Below are 23,445 nucleotides of genomic sequence, written 5' to 3' on the forward strand. Positions count from 1 at the left end.
GTATATATTTTGTATATTCTCGGAGTAATTTTGCTCATATGACACTACCGTAGGCGTGTGTAAAATGTAAATTAATTTATTGAGATCGATTTGGATATAAGTAGAATGGTGCCTGAAAAATATTATTGCTATAAAATATTTTATAAGTACTTAAATTTGAAGACTAACCTGTGTTGAGGCGCCAATTGTAAAGCGAATGTTTGATTCGAAGGCACAGGACACGGTGTGCGGTCATTTAGCCAACTCTAGATAAGCGCAGGTGGACGTTTTACATAATATTAAGGAAAGCTTTTGAGTTACAGCACCGGATTCACCAAAAAGTGTTGGATCAGACGTGGAGAAATATGCTTATTCACAGAGAAGATTAGGAGAAGGCTTCATTGCACAGGAAAGCGCGATTCTTGCCAATCATGCCGAAGCAAACAAACGGTTTCGCTTTTCAAACTCTTACCGATCTCTGAAGCCAAAGTGCATTTCGAAGCAGAGCACAGAAGTCGCGACGTGATTCAAGATTATGGAGGTAAGCGCACGTTCAAGATAATTCTTTTTAATATTGCAAGTTACTTGTTGAATTTGTCTCGCAAAAGCTGCTGGTGGGTATATGTTACAACGGGTTCTGGTTTGTCTACGTGCCATGTTAACGCGCAGTAGCCGCATCGGACATCATCGGCATTGTCATCAAGCCATGTGCTTTTTTCTGGCGAGATCGCGATGTAAACACGCGAAACTTGTGTTGTGATCGCCTACTTTTCACTTAGGTGCAAATATGGTGTCGGCCCTTCGGCGCAAGATTGTAGAACAGGTATTTATGGCGCAGTTGTTCCGAGGTCGTCTGCTAACGCAATCTCGCAGATATGCCAGACGGCGACACGCCTGGCGAGGTGTCGCGATGAGCCCTCCGCCCATCGCTTCCTGCCGCTCGTGAAATTGAAGACGGACAAGAGGTAGGCGTCCAACGTGCAGTAGTTAGCTGGAATAGTAGATCAAGTTGATATTGTTTTTTTTTTCTAATATGCGACTATCTGTTTAATTGAAGCTGCAGCGCGCCGTTCCTGGCCATTTCTGAATCGGAACTTGGCGGGGCGCTTGGAATCGGCGCAGAAGAGCTTAGAGGATCACTTAAAACAGACTTGGAAAATGTGGTAAGCCTGTGCTTGCATTCGACTAGTTCGCTGCTGTGTTGCTGACATTGTCTTAACCGAATATACGCGTTTAAGCGAACACACTAGTTTCGGATATAAGATACGAGTACCAAAATTGCTGTTCGCAAAAGCTAGTCGCGGTGGCTGTCATAAGAAAAAAAAAAAAAAGGCTAATGGTCCTCTAAATTCACACATCTTTTGCGAAGCGAACGGTCTCTACTAGACAAGTAGTTGACGCAATCAACGGGTCATCACAGTTATTTTGATATGACTATGATGAGTGTTCGAAGAGTTTTCGAAACCACGAGACATGAATGTTCACATTTTCACACATACGCAAAGGAATAACTCTGCTACCTTGACTTGGAGGCTATCATATGGGGCCCGTTTGCAGCTTTCATGAACTCGAAGCAGATGACCAGCAAATGATGTAGTCAGGACTCCAGTTACCATGTTGTCCACTGGCTATTCGAGTCCGAGCGTGAGGCATACCCAATGTGAATTGAAGCCACTAGAATTGAGAAAGACAGCCCGTGTGGCTATCTCGGCTTGAAATATATATTCGCGTGGTTTTTTTTTTTTTGGCAGCTATCCAAGGCTTTTGTGTCTGAGGCAGGAGAGCTGTCCCTGCACCTTGACCGTGCCACCTTTCTCCAGGTGAGTGGGCACTTACCCACATATTGCAGACCCCTCGGCAACGTATTGCTGCTGAGAAACCCCCCTACTGCTTATGTGTTTGTATCCGTATTTGTGAACTTCATAAGAGCTGATAGTTAACTACTTTGGTAGGCAAATACTGTGGCATTTAAAGAGACACTAAAGGCAAATATTAAAGCAATGTGGATTGTTGAAAAAAAAAAATTTCAGAAACAATGTAGTGCATTTTTCATGCCTGAGAATGCTTAGCTTGAAATAAAATAATGTTTTATTTTTCCCCATACCGGCATCGCAATTCAAACTGCCTGTTTGTGAGAGTGGCTTTTTGATGTAGTATATGCCACGCCTGCACTGCCTGATTGCCAATGCTTCGGTGCAAGGTTATTTAGTAGGATAAAGCATGGCAATTACGGAACTGGTGTCGTTCTCAAGGGTACTGTCGAGTTCTTTTTTTTTTTGCATGGATCACATTTAAATTTTTGGTTTAATGCATATGCAATGAGATATTTGTTTTTGTCATGGTAGTTTCAGTACTTGTGGTTAATTCTACTGAGGCTCTATTACATCACAGGGCTCGTGTTCTGGAATGTCCCACTGGTAACACAAATCTTCTCATACATTTATTACCTTAATTTCTCTGTTACTAAAGTCTTGGTGTGTACAACGATATTGACATTTTAGACATTCTCAAGCATTATGTTCATCTCCAGGTGTGCCACATACTTGTTGAACGAATGTAGTGGTGAGTTTTCAGTTGCCCTGTCTCTTTATATTGTCAGCTCCATTTGCATAGTTTTGATGTCCAAGCACGATATGGCATGCTCATCTTCGTGCGATGTGAACCTGCAGCTTACGGTGCAGGAATCTCTCTCCAAAGCTGGCTGCCCACCGTGCCTCGTGCCTTCTCTGTGCTTTGTGGTGGACTTCAGCTCTCCCAATGTGGCCAAGCCATTCCACGTCGGCCACTTGCGCTCCACTGTGCTTGGCCACAGTCTCTGCAACCTTTTGAGCTTTGCTGGGCACCATGTCACTCGTCTCAACTACCTCGGAGACTGGGGCACCCAGTGCGGTGTGTGCTGTTCGATTTCGGTGCGGGATGAAACGTTACAAAGACAGTTCTACAAGTGTTGTATCATAAGAATGAAACCTGGTGAACAAAACGAAGAAACTTGGTAAGGATGAGAGAATCGTGAAACAAGGGATTGAAAGGACTGTAATGTTATGACTGGAATTATGAACATCGGAGGAAACATGGGTGCATAATGGGCTAATTAGTATTAAGAAAAAAAGTGGGCTGGGGATGATCATAGTGCAGGTAACTAGTGGTCTGTTAAAATGTCGAAATACTGTATGTGCTAAGGGAACGTTATTGAAATTGCAGATTGCAGCTGAATAGGTAGTGCGATAAAATTACAAAGTATGCAATGTTACTGGCTAGCTCAGAAAAGGGGAGGTCACTTAAACGAGTAAAGGCCATAATTTTGTGGACATAAAGGTATGTAGTCTGTGGGATGTGTTGTGCCCTCAGTTTGCTTTCTTGACATGACTGTATTCACTCGGTCACATTCTTCTTTCTGGGGTACTTTCAAGGAATGCCTTTTTTTCATGCATAAGTAATACTTCTACCCTTTTGATGTGTTGCTTTAGCTCAAGAAAACAGTATTGTGACACAGGACACAAGTGTTGTAGCAGTCAGTAATCTATATGAAGACCAGGTTTATCTGTGCGAGTCCTGGGTATACTACATGTTTCCTAGCCCTGTCCTGTTCCCACTTTTGCAGGTCTTCTAATAGCCGGTTTCAGCAAATATGGCAGTAATGAGGAGCTCGTTAAGGATCCACTCAAACACCTTCTTTCAGTAAGTGTTCTCTGGAAAGGTCATTTTTTGCTTTGTGTCTACATATCCCGAACAGTATTTGCATTTACAAGGTTTGATTGTTATTACTGTGGTTGTGAATTTGTCCAAAAGAGCAGGATTGGGATGTAGAGTCTTGTCCTGTTCTGTTTTGTTAGCAGAAAATAGTTCTGGACATGGTATGCATTTGAATGAGCTACTAATGTTTACAGTCTCAGATACGAGCCTTTGTGCAACAGTACATATTAGTCCCACTTTTCCATGTGCAGAAAAACTTTTCACCCACATCAGCTGTTTTAGTTATACCGCAACACTAAGTTACTCATATCTTGCCGAAGTCTTAGTAATCTCAAGGAAAATTCTTTTACCATATTTTCAAAGGGTGAATGTAGTGTTATAATGGTGTTGGATTTCGGTAAATATTTTTAGATTCTGAATTTTCCTCTTGTTCAGATTCGTAGAACTTACCAATCAAAATGCCGTAGAATTTCCTTTTTTTATTTTTTAAAGAGGAGACTTTAGTTTTCAGTCATCACGTGTTTTCGTAAACTTGCACAATAACTTGACTGATGAATGCATTGGAACTGCCAAGTTTCCCCGCTCATCTCTGAGGGCCCTTGCGCATGTTGGTGCGTGGAATTTTTTTCTTTATATCGTGCACCTCTTGAAAAGTTTGCACATATTCAGGGACAGCTGGTGTACTAGCAAGTTAAGACGACAAAAACAAGGACAGAAATATGAACAAAAATGGTTTGTGCATGCGGGTAAGTTAGCTTTGCAGGAATCGACCACAGTGCTATGAAGGCTCACGAGAGACGCAAGTACGGGTGATCTGCTGAAATGACGTCCACACAACTTTCCTTCTCACATCTTGAGAAGTCATACTCAGCAGTGACACCTTCTTAGGCCACTTTATTCCAAATAGCTGTTAATGCAATCGCGAGGTGGTGCCTTCATGAGACAATGGGACAGTATTTTTCCACCTTTTTGAAAACACTCTCACGAGCTTTTTTCAGCAAACTACTAGCTTGATTGTGATGAAATTCATTTCAAATTATTTCTTTGAAGTTTATATGACTATACCACAGCTGGTTTTTATCTAATCAGTACAAAAATATAGGCAAACCTACAAATGATGATTGAGTCATTAGCTTAATGCAGTATAAACCGTTGGAAGTACAGAAAGTGATGTTACTAGCCTGAAGATTCTAGCTTTCAAATTGGGTTTGCCATACATTCGAAAATATGAGTTTTCATATGCAAGAGAATATCTTAGCGTATCCTCCCAGGATTTGTCAACCGTGTGTAGTTGTTTTCTCTCCTACATAGTTACTAAGAAACTACTGGAACTGGTTAGAATGAGCTAATTGTGTGTTCTTTTAACTAACTATGACTATATAATCACTGGTGGTTGCTCAGTAATTGTGCATGTCAGCAAATGTTGCACTAGCTTGGCTAAATTACAACTAGTGTTAAGTAATGTTATCACGGCTTTTATTCAGTCTTCATTCAGTGACGATTTCTCATACATTCAAATGACAGTCTGAGTCGGTACTGGCTGAATTTATTTTATTTCATGGCTGACTAGGTCTATGTTGCTGCCAATGCAGAAGCAGAGAAGAACCCTGGATTTCGTGCTGAAGCTCTTGAGCATTTTGCCAACCTTGAAGCTGGTATGTGTTTCCAGAGTTCATAACAGTGAGGACCAAAGGCTCGTTAACCTTTTGTGATGCGTGATCTGCAGGTCAACCTGAGGTGCTTGATCAGTGGCAGAAATGGCGACAGCTTAGCTTGGACAGCTATGACCAGCAGTACAAGGTGAAGAGGTGTTTGCTGTGGTCAGATTCTGGTGCAGAGGAGCCGTGAAACATTGTAATTTTGTTATGAGCAGCTGAACATGTTTATACAACAATATACGAATGACAACATCATCGAAGAGATTGAGTTTATTTGGTATACAAACTGAAATTTACATGTGTGGCGAAAAGTATGCAGTACCAGGTATGAACAGCCTGTTTTTAATTTTAAATTACATGTGTATGCAGTGACAAAAAAAATCAGTTCTATCTTGCAATCCTTTGTTTCTGTACACTTTTTGTGAAAGGAGGAATGCATGTTTATCAAATAGTGACCGATTAAGTTGATATTTAGTTACGTGAATTATTTGTTGGCTCATGTGATGATAGCTTGCAAGGAAGTAGATAAAATTATTTTAACTGTAGTGAAAGCCACGTGTTCAAAGCATTTCTGGCATAACAATCATCAGCAGAAAAGTTTGTGGCCCCTTTACAGAGTGAAGTGTTCCACTATCTCCCTTTCTGGAAGCATATCAGCAGGTACCTTTTTCTTTAAGTGGAGACAGAGTGCAGGCAAGTGTAGTTTGATTTGAGCAGTTTGCTCTTAGCTGGTAAACTGGCTATAGTTCTATTATATTGCTACTGATTAAAAACGGTTGTATGCATGTAAAATGTGGTTACTTGCAAGCACATTTCACTGTTTTCATCTCACCATGATTTTCCTTGATTGTACTTTCTATGATATCACAATGCAGCGCTTGGGTGTCTCCTTCGATGTGCTGGATTCAGAATCCAGGCATAGCCATGCTGCTCTTCAACTATTGGACAGGCTGCACTCAGAAAACAGGCTCGCTTCTCGAGGGTTTGTTCATCTGTTAATTATATTTAAGTATCCATAATATAGATGAGTGGGAAATAGTGATGTGCCTATTACTTTTACTACGCTGTCTTTATGACTTACATATTTCGCAGTGGATGTATTGTTTGTCAACTCCCTCCATGCTAAGAAGCTGTTATGCAGAACTTTGTCCCAAGATGACCATGTTTATGCCAAAAGATGCTAAAATGATAATTAACGTAGACATACATGTTGCTTCTTGCCCACCTCACTTCCCTCACTTCAACTTCTGATTAGTACAACCTTTTGGCATTGAAGTCACTAGGTGTGCCACTGTTAGCTTTCTCCTCACTTTTCAGTGACAAACTGAGTCCATAAGGAGGCTCGTTGTCTTCTTCACTTGACAAGCTGAATAATTTATGTTCGAGTCACTCAATTGATCACTGCTTTTCTCCTCTGCGATGTATCCAACTAAATTAAAGCTGCCTACTGTTTGTGAAATGTGTGCCACTATCTACAGTAAGTTAGAAGATACATCCTTAATGAACATCAAACAAGTTCAATGAAAACCCCAAGGCTGTACCAAAACAAAGAAATGAGCTCCGACAATATCCTTTCATTCTCGAGCTAGATGAAGCAGTCGGTCAGAATCAGCTCGTGTAATGGTACCGAAAAAAAAAAAAATGGGCACTGTTGTTGAACCTACAGCTCATTCTTTGGCTGTTCTTACCAGGAACCATTCTTAACAACTTATACTTGGTCTCATGAGAAGTAAAAACAGCTTGAGATTGATTATGTCGTGTGAGATAATTTACTGCTTCAATAGTAACGAATCAAAGTTACGGAATAAGAATTCTCCAAGGTATATAATTATAAAGTATTCGTGCATGTGTCAAAATGATTGGTTGATATATTGTTTAACCCCAAAACCACTATATACCTATGAGAGACGCCGTAGTGGAGGGATCCAGAAATTTTGACCACCTGGGATTTACGTGCACCCAAGTTTGAGCACACGGGTTTATAACATTTTTGCCTCCATCGAAAATGCAGCCGCCGCAGCCAGGATTCGAACCCGCGACCTGCGGGTCAGCATCCGAGTACCTTAGCCACTAGGCCACCGTGGCGGGGCACGCATGTGACAAAAGGCAACGCTACAATGAATGACATGATGCTGGCTACTTGTGCAGCCTTGCTGTACACTCTTTCATTATGTAATTGTCTTTGTTAGAGACTTAATCAAGAGGCATACTTGTGAAGTTTTTGTCTTCTTGATTTGATTGATATGTGGGCTTTGACATCCCGAAACACCATAGGATTATGATAGACGCCGTAGTGGAAGGCTTCGGAAATGTCGATCTCCTGGGGGTTCTTTAACGTGCACCCAATTCTGAGCACAGGGGCCCACAGCACTTTTGCCTTCATAAAAAGATTGTGTCTTTTTTTTTTTTGGAGACAAAAACTGCAACAGCATGCATCCAAATTTTAATCTGCTTTCATGTTGTCTGCACTTTTTATGCGTTTATGTCCTGCGAACTCTCATTGTTCATAGCGAAAGCCTCTGTAGTGATGTCCGATGCATTGTGATTTGGCTAGTTACTTTACGTGCATATAATAATATTTGCATATCGTATCGGCAGCAGCCGCTTTGCTGGCATTACGATTAGTAGCGTGGAGCTAATGCCAGAGTTACGATGTTATAATAGGGGGAGCGTGTGACACAGCGCTTAAACCCAACTTTTTGTCATCAGCTGCTCTTAATGCAACTTGCAGAGATGGCGTCCTGGGCATTGGTTGTGACGAGTTTGTCCCGCTTGCAAAGAGTTCTGGAGCGAGCCTTTATCTGACCAGGTGTGTGATAATTGATCATTGCCTTTGAGGGTTTGGTGCTTGAATAGGTTTTTACTTCATATTCATTGCCACATATCTGCCAAACTCTGTTTCAATTCAATCTCACTGTCAAAACTATAGTAGTTGAAAGCATACTTGATGTTGTGCGAGAAAATGACCACATTAAAATATCCTCTCTCATTTTCTGCGTTGGCCTTTTACAAAGCACTTGCTCATTCAGTGCACATAAGCAGGTAAACACTTGCTTGTTCTTTCTATACTTTATGTTCTAACAAGGCTTTGCTACGACAATCTTTATTGTACTTGCAAAACATGTTAGAAGTTAAAAGCTGTTCACATCAGTATAGTAAGCATGTATGGTCTTGTAACAGCGATGTAACCTAATGTTGTCTTATGAATATTGTTAGAGTTATGCATTAGCCTTTGTTATTCATGCTGTGCAACATCGCAGTCAAGTTATTATGTCTTTTCTCTCACCCGAACTGTTGTGGGGTCTCTGGCCGACACTTGCGTTCCCCCCAGAAAAAGTTTGGTGGTTAAAATACCTGTGTGTATGTTCTGGAAACGAGATGATGGACAGGCTCGTACTGCCCCTTGCTCACTCAAGCAGTGTAGTTAACAAGAACGAGAGAGGTCGAAAAAATGACCGGCGCAGGACACTCGGCGCCTGAGCAGAGACAAGAGCCATTCGCACAACGAAGGACAAAAGACCCTCAGCTCCCTAACCCAGCTGAAAATATGTAAAATAAACCTCCTGTAGCGCTTAGCAACCTCAGCATTATGAAATTATTTATAACAAACCCTTTTATAACAGCTTTAAAGTTGTGTTCTGCATATAAACATCAGCAGAGACTATTTCAAAGGACTGCACTGTGGGCAGGTAAGAGTAGAAACAGATGAGTAAGTTAGATTGTGAGGGAAAGCATGAACCCAGTTGATGTCAGGAACAGCAGTACTTATTGTGGCTTCTGTGATCAGTTAATGCACGGCAGTCCTGGACATTGAATTTCCGATGAATTTTGCATGATCTTTTACAACATGGTGTTACATCAAAACAATGCATAATGATTGTTTCGGGGAACCTACAATAAAAAAAAAATTGTCCGCAGCTTCCCTCGGGGGAACACTGAGGAGGATGCGGACCATATAATTGGTTAACGGGGTGTTAAAGTGCGACTTACTTGGGTCGATGGCTAAATTGGTTAACGTGGTTGTGAAATGGGGTGTTAAATTGCGACTTACTTGGGTCGATGGCTAAATTGGTTAACGTGGTTGTAGGAGGGGGTGTTAAATGAGTGAACACGTACACACGTATGCGAAAGGGCGGCGCTGGTCGAAGGGACGTCGATCATTGTGTTCGTGGATTCGTTGGAATTCATTTCACCGCGACCTTGGACGTCGACGCGCCGTACAAACCAACCGACGAGCGGCAACTGAGCGAGCGAGCGCCGACCTTGAGTATATATACAGCACGACGGCGCATGCACTGTCAGCTGTTGAATGTTCTCGAAGCGCGACGCCACATGCGCGTCCACTGGAGAATCAGGAGAATCGTAGATGTCGAACGCGGTGTGTAGAGGAGGAAGGGTGCACAGATGGTGGAGGAGTGAAGCGCGCGCGGTGTGTAGAGGAGGAAGGGATGCACAGATGGTGGAAGAGTGGGCGACGGCGCGACGGCGCATGCGCGCGCGTCAGCTGTCGAATGTTTGAGAAGCGGTGCGGACGGCGCACTACAAGGCGCGAGTATAAGATGCTCCGCATCTAAAAAGCTAAAATTCTGCACCCTTCTTGTAACCAGTGGCCCACCTTTAGCATCCATTCTTTTCAGACATTTTTCCTTGAGCGTAAAGCATCTGCAGTCTCTTACACAAGTCTTGATAGAAAGAAGGCAGTCAAGGTCCGCGAGTGTTGAGGGCCACGGCATTCTGTCGCTAAATAGTTGCTGCCTTTATTTAAATGCCACTCGAAGAATGTAGTGTCGAAATGTTTTTAGAGGCTGCGGCTCAGTAAAGCCGTCTTTGAAATCCTTTAGTGGAACTGAAATGCAAGAATGCACGTGTACTTGGATCTAAGTGGGCATTACAGAAACCGAGTTGAGTTGTGTTAAAATAGAACCCCGGTTTCTTACAGCATGGACGTTGCTTTGGATCATTATACTATATCATATCATAAATAAAAGAAAAAAAAAGAAGGTTCTATTGAGACATGCCATGGTTTAGTATGGCAATAAAATTGTATAACTACTGTACTGCTTGTTTTTATCTTAACTTTAATTGCGCTGTTGCTTCTGCTTCTTCCACACTTTTGTGGTACAGGGATTCATAAATGCAGTCTCAAGCATTTTTCAAGCATTCTTGAAAATTCTTGCATGTACTTCTTCCATTAGTCATGAGATAGCATCATACAGTGCTTGTATTTTTTTTATCCAGGGATGTGGTGGCTGCCTTAGAAAGAAAGGAGAGGTACAACTTTGACTGGGCTTATTATGTGGTAAGTACCTGGGAATGCTGTGAGGATTCTTGTATGCATACCATATGGGCTCAGTGTTCGGTGGACTGTGAGCAACACCAAGCAGTAGGACATTCGCAATTTACTTCTAAACCTACACCTGATGGTGTACGCAATATGAGTAAAGGTTTCAGTATGTGTTGAAAAACTGGTGTGGCAGTGTGATAGGAGCACTAAATGTGGTTGGCAGCTTTGGCTTGTAAGTCATTGTTTCGTACATTGAATGCTTTGTTTAGTGTTAAAAAAGCTATATTGTGCCACTTCACTCAAGGCGATTCTCGCTGGACTAGAAGAGCTGTGCCCTTGCAGCTACCACCATTTGTGTGACACTGCCAGTGGCCCTGCAGATGTGAAACATCAATTGTGGGTGAAATGAGACTGAAGAAAAATTTGTTTTATTTAATACATACTGCGGACGCCATGAAGTCCATGCAGGGTAGGTAGAACATAATAGGTTAACAAAAGTAACTCGTCAGTCAGTAATCAGTTACATATTACATTACATAAACTTGGCATGTACTGCTTAGACGAGCTAATACTCACAGGAGCTCAGCAGGAAAGCAACTGTGTTTACATTATGCACGTGCAACTCTCGTTTTGACGGCAGTAGACAGAGCACTGTCTTTAACACTACATCTGTGAGCTGTGCATAGGCTATCGGTGACACAGCTTGACAACACCAGTGGTGCTGATAGCACGAAGGTGGCTGCCCTGTTAGTACAAATGCTTGTCTCAATAAAAGACCAATGTTGTTATATACAACTCAAGATTAATATGTCCTCGTTATGCCTCGGACGTAGTATTGTAGCTGTACACTTTAGTGGAGACTGCTGCTCGATTTACAGGCTGGGAATCCAGGCTTGCTGAATTTAAACTTAGCCATAGACACAACGGATCCACGAACTTCTGAAAATCCCAGACTTGCGTGGAGCACCCAGCACAGTTATAGCGAAGGCTGGAGAAGTGGCCTTTCTAGAGCCTCTTGTGAACTTTCTTGAGGTGGCTACATCAAAAACAGTTATGAGTTACAGTACCCAACACATCGTAAGTTATCATAATTTTTTAAAGTAAGGGAACACCCACAATGCCATTGATCATCATTCTGTGAAGAAGCGATGCATCCTCTAAGGCATTATCTGCAATTGCTTGATACTCTTTGACACTATCGGTGATGACGATGAAGGATTTCGTGAAGTGGATGACGGCTTTAAGCCACCAACTCGTTACGCAATTCGGATTGTGTGACACCTGGTGATATTTTACTCCTCTACTGCAAAGTATTATATCTGCTAATGTGACACTGAATTCGACATGATGCGTGCGTGAGGTCTTTTTGCAAAAGAGTTTCTAGTATTGGCATGAATCTATGGCAGAATACTCGACTGCCATAGGGAGTGCCCAGGTTCAAGCTTTGCTTTATCGAGGATTTTTTTTTTCTCATTGCGCACAGTAGCAGTTAGGGACACCGGCAGTGATGGCAGACGACTAATTCACCAAAATTAACTGTTGTAATCTCATAACAGCTTCTATTGTAAAATAACTGCCTTTTGAAGCTTGCGAAGATTTCATGTAATTGGTTGCTAGTGTGTGTCCTCATGATGGATTGTGTGTGCAGGTGGATCGCTCGCAGGCAGAGCACTTCCGACGGCTGGCACTTGTGCTGAAGCAGCTGGGTGTAGAGTGGTCTGACCGAGTGCAGCATGTGTCTTTTGGTCGCATACGGGGCGTCAGCAGTCGCAAAGGGGTTGGTGAGGGAATGTTGCTGGACGACTTGCTGAATGAAGCTGTGCATCGTGCACGTCATTCCATGGATCAGGCACCCAGTAGGTAGCTTTTTCAAATGATCAGTCGGCACGGGGGCCCAGTTATGTGCAAGGTTGTGGTTAGCATTGCTGCGAGACATAATGATAACACTTGATGAAGTTCTGTCCAGTGAGCTTAAATTATTACTGAACCAAACTGTTTGCCTTCGTTTTCTTCATATTCTATGTGCGAAATGCTGACTGCATTGTCAAAATTTTTATCTTAATAACACCGGATTTCGTATATATTCATGCTTCCAATAAAGAGGTGATTGTTTGAGCAAAACAACAGAGCTCAAGAAACAGCCATACAATGTTGTGCCTTTGCACTTTAGAATTGTGTGCTTCTTTTTACCGCAACATGAACCACTTGGCAGATTGGCAATCACTGCCAAGTCAAAGTGAAAGGTTCGTTATGGTGTTTTGCGCAGCAACACGAGTGCAAGACGAGACATCTGCCCAACTTGTGGCTGAGCAGCTTGGGCTGGCAGCCGTTGTGGTAAACTTTCTTCGTGGTCGGCGAAACCGGGACATCACTTTTGACTGGCATCAGGCGCTGCACGTAGCCGGCGATTCGGGCATCTCGCTTCAGTATGCACATGCCAGGCTGTGCAGGTAAGACATGTTACAGTTTAGTACATGTTACAACCTGGAAGAACGTCTGCGGAATGTCAGGCCTAAGTCAAAACCATTGTCTTCACTAGTTGCTGCTAGCTTATGCAAGTTTTACTTCCTTTTTATTTACTGTAGTTCAATTGCCATTTACACCAGGCCTTCTGCCTTGCATTCGTCATGTTACAGGGTGTAGCCAGTACCTTATCACTGGGCTGTCTGAACCTTCTTTATGCGCGTGCATGCATATATTTGTAGGTGTAGATACAAACAAACTGAAAATCTTAAAAGGGGATATCTCAACCCTAAAAGCGAAATTTTCTCAATTTTGCATTTTAACATGCTGCAAGCTTAGCTGCTGAGCAGCTAGGTGCTGCGGGGAAGCCGCTTCATTTTTGGAACAATTCTCTTGTTATCGGGCGCACAAAGGTCACTGCAATCATTGCAGTCTCCGTTTGCGAAAAGCACGTGCTTTTCAGACACAGCGAAGTAACAACTGAGACGCTCATTCGCGTGCATCCGTACCTGTGAGTACGTTTCGTGCGTGAGAAATGTGGGGCACGTTTTCATCTGCTTTCGATTTTGCACGTGACCTTCCAATTTGTTGCTGTCGCGTTCATTGCTTCGCCTTTGTGGCAGTGCTGTGACTTTTTTTGCTAAATGCTTCAATCTCTCTTGGACTACATATTTGCAGACTTCATTTACTCTTTTAACAGTGCTTTAGATTTTGCCGACCTGTTAAAATTGTTCTTTTATTGTACTATTCTTGTTATCACTTTCATATGAAAAGTAGTTGCTGTTACCATTGCAGGGGACTAAACCTCTTTCTTTTATTTCATTTGAATAAATACGGTAACAAAAAAAAGCAATGCATTAGCAGACTATTTGTTATCATTACAAATGCCCAAGCGAATGCACCGGCCGATTCTCACTGACACACCTAGCTTTCTAGCCAGTGGCATAGCAATGGGGTGGCACACCAGGCCTGTGCCCCCCCCTTCCCCCTCCATTCGAAGTTTTCTCGGCATGCATACATAGCGCAAAATTATCATTTGCCTGTCTGGCCCCCACTTTAGATCAAGAAGGTGCCCCCAGCCCCCATCCACTCTTCAAAATAATTTCTGCATACAGCCCTGCTTCCTAGCCACACATCATGCTGTACTGGGCCATATTCACTTCTGCAATTGTAAAAATAATCATAATGTCTTGTTTAATTTCCTGGGCTGAGAAAAGTCACTGTTCATGCTATGCTAGTCAGCGCATTGTCGATTGTTCGCTCCTTGTACCCATGTAATTACGGTATACTATAACCTTTCTCTCTCTCTCTTTCTCCCTTGTATAGCTCAAGCTGCCCACAATGAGGTAGCTGATTGATGCCATATTCTGAGTGAAAGGCTTCTTTGCAGTGTAGCACAGCATCCGCTGGGCCGGCAAGTTCTGTGCATCTTGTTTGATAGTGTGCACATTTGACTGACACAAGGGCTGTAAATTCACACGGTATGCTTCCTGGAAGTTTACGCAGCCAGACCGGGTCCTTTGTAATGTGATTCGTGGAACATCTGCACTACCCTACTGATAAACCATACATTTGTTTCCTCTTAAAAGCTGGAAACCATCATTAGAGAAGGCATGTTACCTTTCTGAACTTAATACATGTCTAATCAAAGTGACAATGCATCGTTATGCAAGTGCAGCAGCTATCAGCAGTAATATTAGCAGTAATAGCAGCTAAAAGCTATCCAATTATTTCGCAATATATCTGTACATTCAATGGAGTCCATGAAGTGCTGTACTATACAACTGTAGCAACCTGACAAATACGCCCATTTTTCCAGCCTCGAGGAGAAAGCTGGTTTGTCCGTGGAGAGGGAAGTTGCAGTGGATCTCTTGCAAGAGCCTTGCGCACTTGCTCTGGCTGTCCAAGTAGCCAGGTAAGGTCTGCACCTCTTCATCCATGAATTTGTCAAGGTTGCAATACATGCTTTAGACATTAGCTTCTTGGGCCATACTATGTTGAAACATTACAAGAGTGCTTTCTGCAATGCCTACTACACATAAGGCATCAGCTTGTAGCGAGGTACCTGCAGTTCACCTGGTATATTGACGGTGAACTTCTTCTTTGGTGTGTGACATAGAAAATATTTTAAAGGGACGCTCAAGAGAAAAACCGTGTTTCTCCTATTAAAATATTACTCTTTTACACTACCAAAATTATAACGCTTGTCGCAAAAAGACACTCGGTCAGCAAAAAACACATGCGAAAGGAAAATTTAGATGGTGATGCCACCTTGAAGTTTTGGCACTAATCGCCTTGATGTTACAGCTTTTGACGGCATCTACTAATTTCAGTGCCTACTTAGTTCCTAATCGATTAATACAAAGTACATTGTCCTTTGAAGGGACCAGAGACTTTGCAAATCAAGTTGCAGGAAAGTTTGTTGAACCAATGTGGCCAAAATATATATTCGTAATGTCACGTGCACATCACATTATGCTTAGCAATAGATATCTTTGAGATGATTACAAGAGTGCCTTCTTTGCTCACTGTAGTCTTCCAGCTGCAGATATCTGAATGGAGCCTGTTAGAAATGCATCTTCTGTGTATATGCAAGCCTGATAGTGACTGTACGTCAGGTGCATCTAAAGCCTGACCCATATGGAGTGCTTTTACCGGCATCTCGCGGCATCATGACACAAAGGTGACCCAAAAGGGCTACTAACCGCACTAGAAGTGCTCAGACCAGCATCTGCCCTGGGTCGCACAACGTGACCAGATAGATTAAACCTGAAACCTTCTAAAGCTGTGTGTAATATGAATCTGTAGAGCAATAAGATGTATTATTGTTTATTAGAGGTGTACAAATATTAAAAATTTCGAATATTTTTTAAATAGTTTTTGCTATTCGATTCGATTCACACTGGAGTTTTTATTATTCAAACCACTCGAACTTCCCAAAGACACATACAGTCAACGCCAATTGGCAGTAGCCCCTTCAGTTTTGCCCCTTCAAATATTGTGGCAAAGCTGCCTTCCAGGTTCTGCTATGGTCTCAAATGTATTGACTGAGAAAATGCTGGTTCTAACATGGAGATGATAGATTTGGCAGAGGTGGAAGCTAAATTAATGCTGTTTTAAATCTTTAATGTGGCCAACACTTTGATTTCACCAAATCACGTACATCAGTACAATTCGGCTTCTGCATTGCCTCATTCTTGATAAGACAACTATGTAACGCCAACCCACCATCGCTTAAATCAACCTAGCCAAAAGAAACACTGTCATGTTGCTATCTCATAAGAATATGCTTAAGAATCTTGTCGAACTTTCATTTTTTTCTGCAATATCGCTTCAAAGTATTAGAAAAACATTCGAGAAGTATTGAAGGAATATTCATAAAATATTCAATTAAATTTGCACTCACATTTCAATATTCGAATTCACGTCGCATCTAAAGTTTTGCTATTCAGACAGCTCTACTGTTTGTATAACTTTTGTGCCTTATTTCTTCTTCGGTGGATAAGATATTCAAGGTACTGCAAAAGACCTGATCAGCGTATATTTCTTTCACTTCTGGTATTATCTGTGCAAATTAAAAAGAACCAGCTAATTAGTAATCTGTGGCCGCTAAAATTCTAGCAGGACACATTGCCTGCTGCACTTACCACTGTAACATATTCTGACGTTACATGCAGCTAATGCAGCCACTCTTGCTAAGTCTAAATTGTAAAAAACTTGAGAATGGTTCTCAAAAACAGTGAAAAATGGTCACAAGTACTTTGCTGTCAAAGTGCCCAGTCACAAATTTAAAGCAAACATCGGTGTAAATTAAGAATTTGTGGACCATGCTGTGCTTAACAATGTCTTAATAGATTCGAGGCGAACAGCAATGTGCTTGCGAAAATCACTGAGAGCAGCATGTTGATTGGTATACTCGCTAATCCAGCTACTTTCAGCGGTGCCGTGGTTCTCTGGAATGTCCAAAGCTCACCGTTTCATCACATCATTGACAACGAGTGTTGGTGCCGAGTGGTTCAAAGGAAGGCAATACCACAAAGCGCCATAAAAGTGCTCTGTGTGGGTGGGACCCAATGTTGCATTTAACGTTGTGATAAAATTCTGGAGAATTGTGTAGGGTTCTTGTACCACCACCATCACCACTGTTCTAATTGGAAATACCTGATAAAAGTGGGCAGGAGCTTTGGGTAGTTTGAAACTTTGAGCCAAGCCCGGCCCACAGGCCGGACTAAGGTGGGCCGACGTCTTCTAATCTCGAGCTGCAGCTACATTCTTTTCCGTCGGGCAGGCTGGGCCAGATGAAAAGCCCGAATCAAGCCTGAAAAATATACGTGCCGGAACTCTTTCTCACTGCATGGCACCTTCTCTGCGACCGCTGCCCACCTCTTTAGCCGCTTTAAAGGTGAGGGGAAAATGGGTGAAGTCAGACAAGATGAGCTTTGAGATTATCTATGCTCAGAGTAATTCCCTCTTCTACCTCTGAGGTTCTGAACTTCTCGAATAACAAACAGCTTAAATATTGCAAGCTTGTTATGCTGTCAAAAAAGATGTTGGTCATTCCAGCAACCAGTGCAAGTAGCGAATGGGCCTTCGGTTGGGCGAGACGTGTAATGCAGGAGTGCTGTACTTCACTTCTCTTGAAATCGCTAGACACAACTTCTAATCGTTGCATATAGTGACCGGCATGTGTCATTTACTTATGTATCACTTTGATATGTTGAATAAGCCCCATTATCAAAAAACGGCATCTTGTCTCTGCAGTAAAGGTTCATAATGTCAGGCCTGACCGTGCCAGGCTCATCCTTTTGTTTTTGTACGTTGGGCTAGCCTGGGTGGACCTTCGGCGCAGTCAGCAGGCCAGGAAGGCTGGGACTCTATAATTGAACTCGTGCACAGCTCTAATATCTCATGACTTTTCTGCAGGTTTGAAGAAGTGGTGTGCAGTGCAGTTCACCAGCTGGAGCCCTGCATTGTGACGCAGTACCTGTTTGTCCTTAGGTCGGTATTCCATTCTGTATTTTTGTCTCTTAATGTTCTTTTGCGGATGAACATGACATCGGATGAACTAAGTCAACTGTCACGTCTCAAATTAAGGGCAACAGTGCAAGTTCAAAGGAACACTTAGATTTTGCAGCTCTTCCAGCTAATGGTATCAGCCATGTCTGTTTGCAGCATGCATTTCAGTTCAGTCAGCAATTTCAATCATATCGGAAATAATTGTTGCCTGGCTTAGACATTTTGCTGTCTGAATACAATCCACTATATTTGCAATGGAGCCTCATTAAAACACACTTTAAAAATTTGACAGGCCATTCTTGTAAGTTTGATCTCTCTGTATTATATTAATGTAGTAAATATAACTTTTCACGGATTTGCATTGCCCAGCTGAGTATAATTTCGGGCAAAAATAATTTAGATGAGGCATATATAATATCTTTTACATCAATGATCTTTTTCTTATTTTTATTTTTTGCATTTGTAGCAATTACAGCACAGGGCTACTGTACCTTTTCTGATGCAGCTTAAATGAAGGCCAAAGTCAGCGCTTTTGTTACAGGGCTATTTTTTTTTTTTGTCAATTTTATGAGAACTACTAGATATAGGAATTCCAAATCACGAATTCAGTGGTTGTGGGCTTGAACACCACCAGCATTCACGTCCTTTTTTTCCATGCCCATTGATTATCTTGTGATGGCTACGCTCCAGCTAAAAACTACAAGTTACGCCCCCTATGCTTTCCTTGGCTTCGCATAGTCATGTCTAGCGAAAAAATTGATTCGTTCACCTTTGTTTGTTAATGGCCGCTAAGACCATACTAAGGACAGAAGAATGAGCCTACATTCTTTATTTGTACTTGCTGTGATAACAGAAAAGGTCTGTGTCGCGTGTGTGCTTATACATTACACCTCTTCCACTACCGTATTCACTTGATCGTAACGCGACTACAATTGTAACGTTGCGGGCGACCTTTCATTGCATCCAGGAAGAAAAAATAGTATTTGTCATAGCCGAGCATTGCTACACGATGTGAGACAAGGAGCCAACATAACTTCAAACCATTTATTCCAGCAAAGTGCTGGCCATGAAATGATACACGCTTGTGTCCGCGCGCACAGTCACAGTGTTGCCTTTCACCGCACACATGGCTCTCTGCGTGCCTGCCGCACGGCATCTCCATGGGTGGCAGTCCACTACAGTATTTTAGTATTTGATTGTAATGCCAGAGTCAACTTTAGGCTGCAAAAATCTGGAAGAAAAGTCGCATTATATTTGAGTAAGGATGGTGTATATACAGGTGCACGAAAGGCTTTGTCCTCTCTTTTCAGCTACAATGTACCACTGTGGTGGGGCTTTCAAACTTACATGCAAATGTAATGTTCATTTTCTTTATGCGCTAAGCCATAGACCCTCGTCAAAAACTATTGTTGCCTTCTTGCTATTGTGCAGTCATGCCATTGGACGAGCCGCCAAGGAGCTTCCTGTCAAGAATCAAGTATTGCCTTTGGCACAGGTGATGCACCTATCAACTGTTAGACAGCACTTTCATGTATCCAGAATAAGAGCTTGTAACAACAGAATTGTCGTTTTAGAATCAGCATGGAGCTGCAGTAGCACATCACGAACCTTGGCTTCCTCGCATGTGTACATGACAAAATTACCAGTTTTGTAAAAAGGGTCACAAGCTTATCATACTTTTCGTGCTGATTAGGTAAAAGAAAAAGTATTCTGTGCTAAAGTTTAAGCAAACACTGTATATTAGAACACAGTTTGCAAAAAGTTGGACTGCTTTGCAGTGGTTTGGGAAGGCCCAGTGGCATCCCCACAATGCCTGCATTGCTATAGTATTGCCACTCCTCATTGTTTCACCTTTTCTTGCACGTCTCTTTCACCTAATTGTTCCCGTTGTGACGCCGTCACTTGGATGCAACTTGCATGTCCTGTATGTCTAAATTCCTGAACAGGATCCCAATTCCATTAGCAAGTCAGAAGTGTCTAGTCAGATTGCACACATTATGCAGATAGTTACATACTATCTTAAACATAATGAGTACTGGTGTTTACTTAGGAATGTATGATGTGGCATGTGTAAGTAATGAATGGACTTAGGGTATCGGTTAATTTCGATGACTGCCAACTCTGTATAGTGATGTTCTCACTTTTGCTTTCAGCCAAAAGTTTGATGATTTTTCACTCTTCCTTGTGTTTTTGCATTTTAACAAATTTGTATCATCACAACGTAACTGGCATATTAAACTGTTTTGCATGTCGAATTAAATACATGATGACGTAAATGTTGTTCTTGTCATGACTAATTACTAGACTTGTGTGAATAGTGAAGTTTAGGTTCTAAGCGAATTCAAAGTGAATAGTGATTTGGTTCAAATAATTTTGAGTAGAGTGGTATATATATCGCATTTTTAACCCATCTAGCCTGAACAATATATTTTAAAAATTAATATTAGTGCAAACTTCTTTTTGTTGTTCAAAAAGAAGGGGAATTCATAGCTGGTCGAGGTAAACAGTGCAAAAAATAAAGACAGGGTAAAGGAAGGACACAAGATGAGCGCTCTGTCTTCTTTTTCTTTTGCGCTGTTTACCTCGACCAGCTATGAATTATTACCAACTTGTCCAGTTTTCAATAGTACTAAGGAAGTGGAAACGATGAAGCAAGATCTGACTTTTGGTAAAATGTGAGTGATAACCTTCAAAATATGTTGTTTTAAAATTTACCGTATGTTTTAAAGTTTACTTGGAGAATATGCGCCAGTATAACAGGCTTTTAAACTTGAAAAATGATGAATCGATGTGAGGGGACTATGTTCATTCAACTTAGAAGTTGGCCTTTAAGGCAGTGTGGGCTTCTTTTGGATAGGTGCTTTCACGGCGTAGCTGCTCTACTGCAGTGAAACCACCTTTACAATGGGTCCCATGCGGATTATATACACTTATTCATTCATTTTGAATACCTCATAATTGAAATAATTTAAAGTCGAGTCAAAGTGAATACTGCACTATTCATTTAGATATTTGCACAAGTAACTAATCACAACAGTTTATTCATTTGCACGACAGAGGTGCACTCAAAGCTCAATATAATGAAGCTGGATGTAACGAAATATTGGTTATATTGAAATAATTTAAGAATAGTCTTGCAATAAATATAGTGCTAGGAGTCTATCTTTATAACGAATTTTTGTATGTGACAAACTTACTTTGCTGTAAGGTGCAGCTTTGTTATAATGAGGTCTGAGTGTAGTTTCGATATGGAGTAAAAATAGCCTGTTTTAGAGGAATCAACCATACACTTGCCTACTCAAAAAGCATGCTGCTTCTTCATTATTGAATATTGAATATCAAAAGTTGTGTGTGCCATTTCTTTTCCTATCAGTCTGCTCGTCTAGTGCACTGTTATATTGGAATATGAATAATTGTGTGCTTGCACCTTCTTGGTTATAGCAGACTTCTCTTGCAGGCGAGGCTTCTACTTTTCCACGCTGCAAGAGTGACACTTGCACAAGGGATGCGGCTTCTAGGTGTTGAGCCACTAAAAGCCATGTAGATATTTTAATAAAGTTCACATGTTCAACTCACGGCAGCTCGGTGTGACTTTTGAGACTTCATTGTGGTGTATATTGCGAAAAGAAACGTACAAAATTCCCATAAACATGAAAAGAATCTAACGCATGTGAATTTTTGTTATGTCTAAAACAACCACCGAGGATGCTCGTGTGTTAGAAGACTACCGCAGCTTTTACAGCACACTTTTTTGTCTCTGTGAAAAAGATAATTTGATGAAAGGGGCGGGGAACTTATCCATTGTGTTTTACGTTTCATCTTGGCGGGGCGCAAAGAATAGGTGGGAGAGAATTTGGGGAGAGTTGGAGAGGGGCTACTGCACCTCCAAACCCCCGCTGGGCTGCCCCTGCTGTGAAATCTGGCATGCTTGGCTAATGTGCTAGGACAGCAACTGGATGACAAGTCACACTATGCATAGTTTTAGACAGTTTTAGTGATGTAAGTGCTGTGCAGTGTGCTTGGGACACATGAAGAAATCCTAAAAATAAACACTTACAAAGCAATTAGCACTTTTAGAGTATTGTTAAAGCACAGCTTCATTAAAGCTAACAAGCTTTCATAGTATTAATATGCAGAGCAAGTGCCATAATTTTTCAACAAAAATATTACTGTTATAATTCATGAGATGCAACAAACTGCAGCTATGCAAAATGGACACCCATGAGTGTACTCGGGGGTTCTCCTTAGGAGGGGGGGGGGGGGGCAAAGGTTCGTCCCAGCACCACCTCTTCCTATCATAACGTATTGGGCCGACTTTAAACCCCCTCTCTATAATGTTAATGTACGGGGCTGGCTTCGCCCCCCCCCCCCCTCATTCTGTGTACACACCTTCGCGGACAGTTTTGACAAAAAGTTGGAGAGCGGTCATCAAAGACATTTTCTGATTCTTAATATTTTTGACTAGAATGTATGAATTCATGGATTGTGCTATCCAGCCCCGAAAATCGAATGCATGAAGCATCAATTGGTCTTAACCAGAGGTATATTAGTTATGCATCGTATACACTATTTACTGCAAAAGTCGAAATGACGGGGCGAAAATTAATAGGCAGAAATTTATTTTTGGCAGCCTTAATTGTACAAGCAATTTGGTGTGCCCTAACTGTTGCGTCCTAATTGCTGATTGCGTAAGCATTCTGTCAAAAATCGGGAATCCTGTTCGCAAATGACCTTTACAGGGCGGGACGCCGGCAAGGACAAGTTCAAGATGTCGAATCACGAGGAATATGTTGTAGCGATCCTTCGTAGTACCCGGTGCACAAGCTTAACATGTAGCGCGTGGTCCACCGCGCGCCACCGCAGCGCCCCTTGCGCCAGACAAACAACACAACAAGCAAAAGCCTGCGAAAGAACGCGTATCGCTTGTGTGCAGCTCCGCAGATGCTTTGTGGATGTATTGATCGAAGCTAAAAATTTCGTGCGGGCATCGGGCGCGCTTCTGGCCGAAGCAACAACCGTTTCTCGAGATCATATTTGCTTTCCCCGAGCCACGTAGCCGACGAGCATAACAGTTGTTGAAATAATTTCGCTGAGCGCGTATGTGCGGTTGACATCCGCGAAGCCAGAACCTGGTCGCCTTGTTTTGGTTTTCAAATTGTGGCGCCCTTTCTGTCGGTGAGTTGCGGTACTTTGTGCTTCAGCTCGCACTTACCTGGTGCGCCTCAAACCTCATCGCACTTGTGCATTTATTGCGGCGTGGAGTTGGTGGCCAGATACTTCGGTAAGCACTCTTGTTTTGTGTTGTTCGCCGTGTTTGCGACTTGCGGCCTGAGCAAGCAAAACGTTGCACAG

The 23,445-nt window shown here is 42.1% G+C and overlaps 1 protein-coding gene and 1 long non-coding RNA gene across 4 annotated transcripts; one reads left to right on the forward strand and one right to left on the reverse strand.

Moving 5' to 3' along the window:
- The first annotated feature begins 648 nt into the window (after window positions 1-648).
- ArgRS-m (arginyl-tRNA synthetase, mitochondrial) lies at window positions 649-21,673 on the forward strand. Of its 3 annotated transcripts, none has more exons than XM_075894987.1 (17): window positions 649-802; window positions 853-944; window positions 1,037-1,142; window positions 1,731-1,799; window positions 2,649-2,868; window positions 3,581-3,657; window positions 5,243-5,327; window positions 5,399-5,472; window positions 6,206-6,312; window positions 8,062-8,139; window positions 10,569-10,629; window positions 12,263-12,470; window positions 12,881-13,064; window positions 14,897-14,992; window positions 18,001-18,075; window positions 19,525-19,588; window positions 21,551-21,673. In XM_075894987.1, exons 1-17 carry the CDS (start codon window positions 767-769, stop codon window positions 21,635-21,637), a joined length of 1,719 nt encoding a protein of 572 aa, XP_075751102.1. In that variant the 5' UTR covers window positions 649-766; the 3' UTR covers window positions 21,638-21,673. The 3 variants fall into 3 exon arrangements, with proteins under 3 accessions (XP_075751102.1, XP_075751104.1, XP_075751103.1); XM_075894989.1 differs by having other exon boundaries at window positions 2,661-2,868; XM_075894988.1 differs by having other exon boundaries at window positions 1,043-1,142.
- Window positions 19,124-23,412, reverse strand: LOC142817687 (uncharacterized). Its single transcript, XR_012895307.1, has 2 exons — window positions 23,306-23,412; window positions 19,124-19,324 (listed from the first exon to the last, which is right to left on the reverse strand). It is a non-coding gene; the product is annotated as an uncharacterized LOC142817687 (long non-coding RNA).
- Window positions 23,413-23,445: the final 33 nt, after the last annotated feature.

Source organism: Rhipicephalus microplus, chromosome 5 (assembly GCF_043290135.1).
Source record: "Rhipicephalus microplus isolate Deutch F79 chromosome 5, USDA_Rmic, whole genome shotgun sequence".
Taxonomy (NCBI): Eukaryota; Metazoa; Arthropoda; class Arachnida; order Ixodida; family Ixodidae; genus Rhipicephalus; species Rhipicephalus microplus.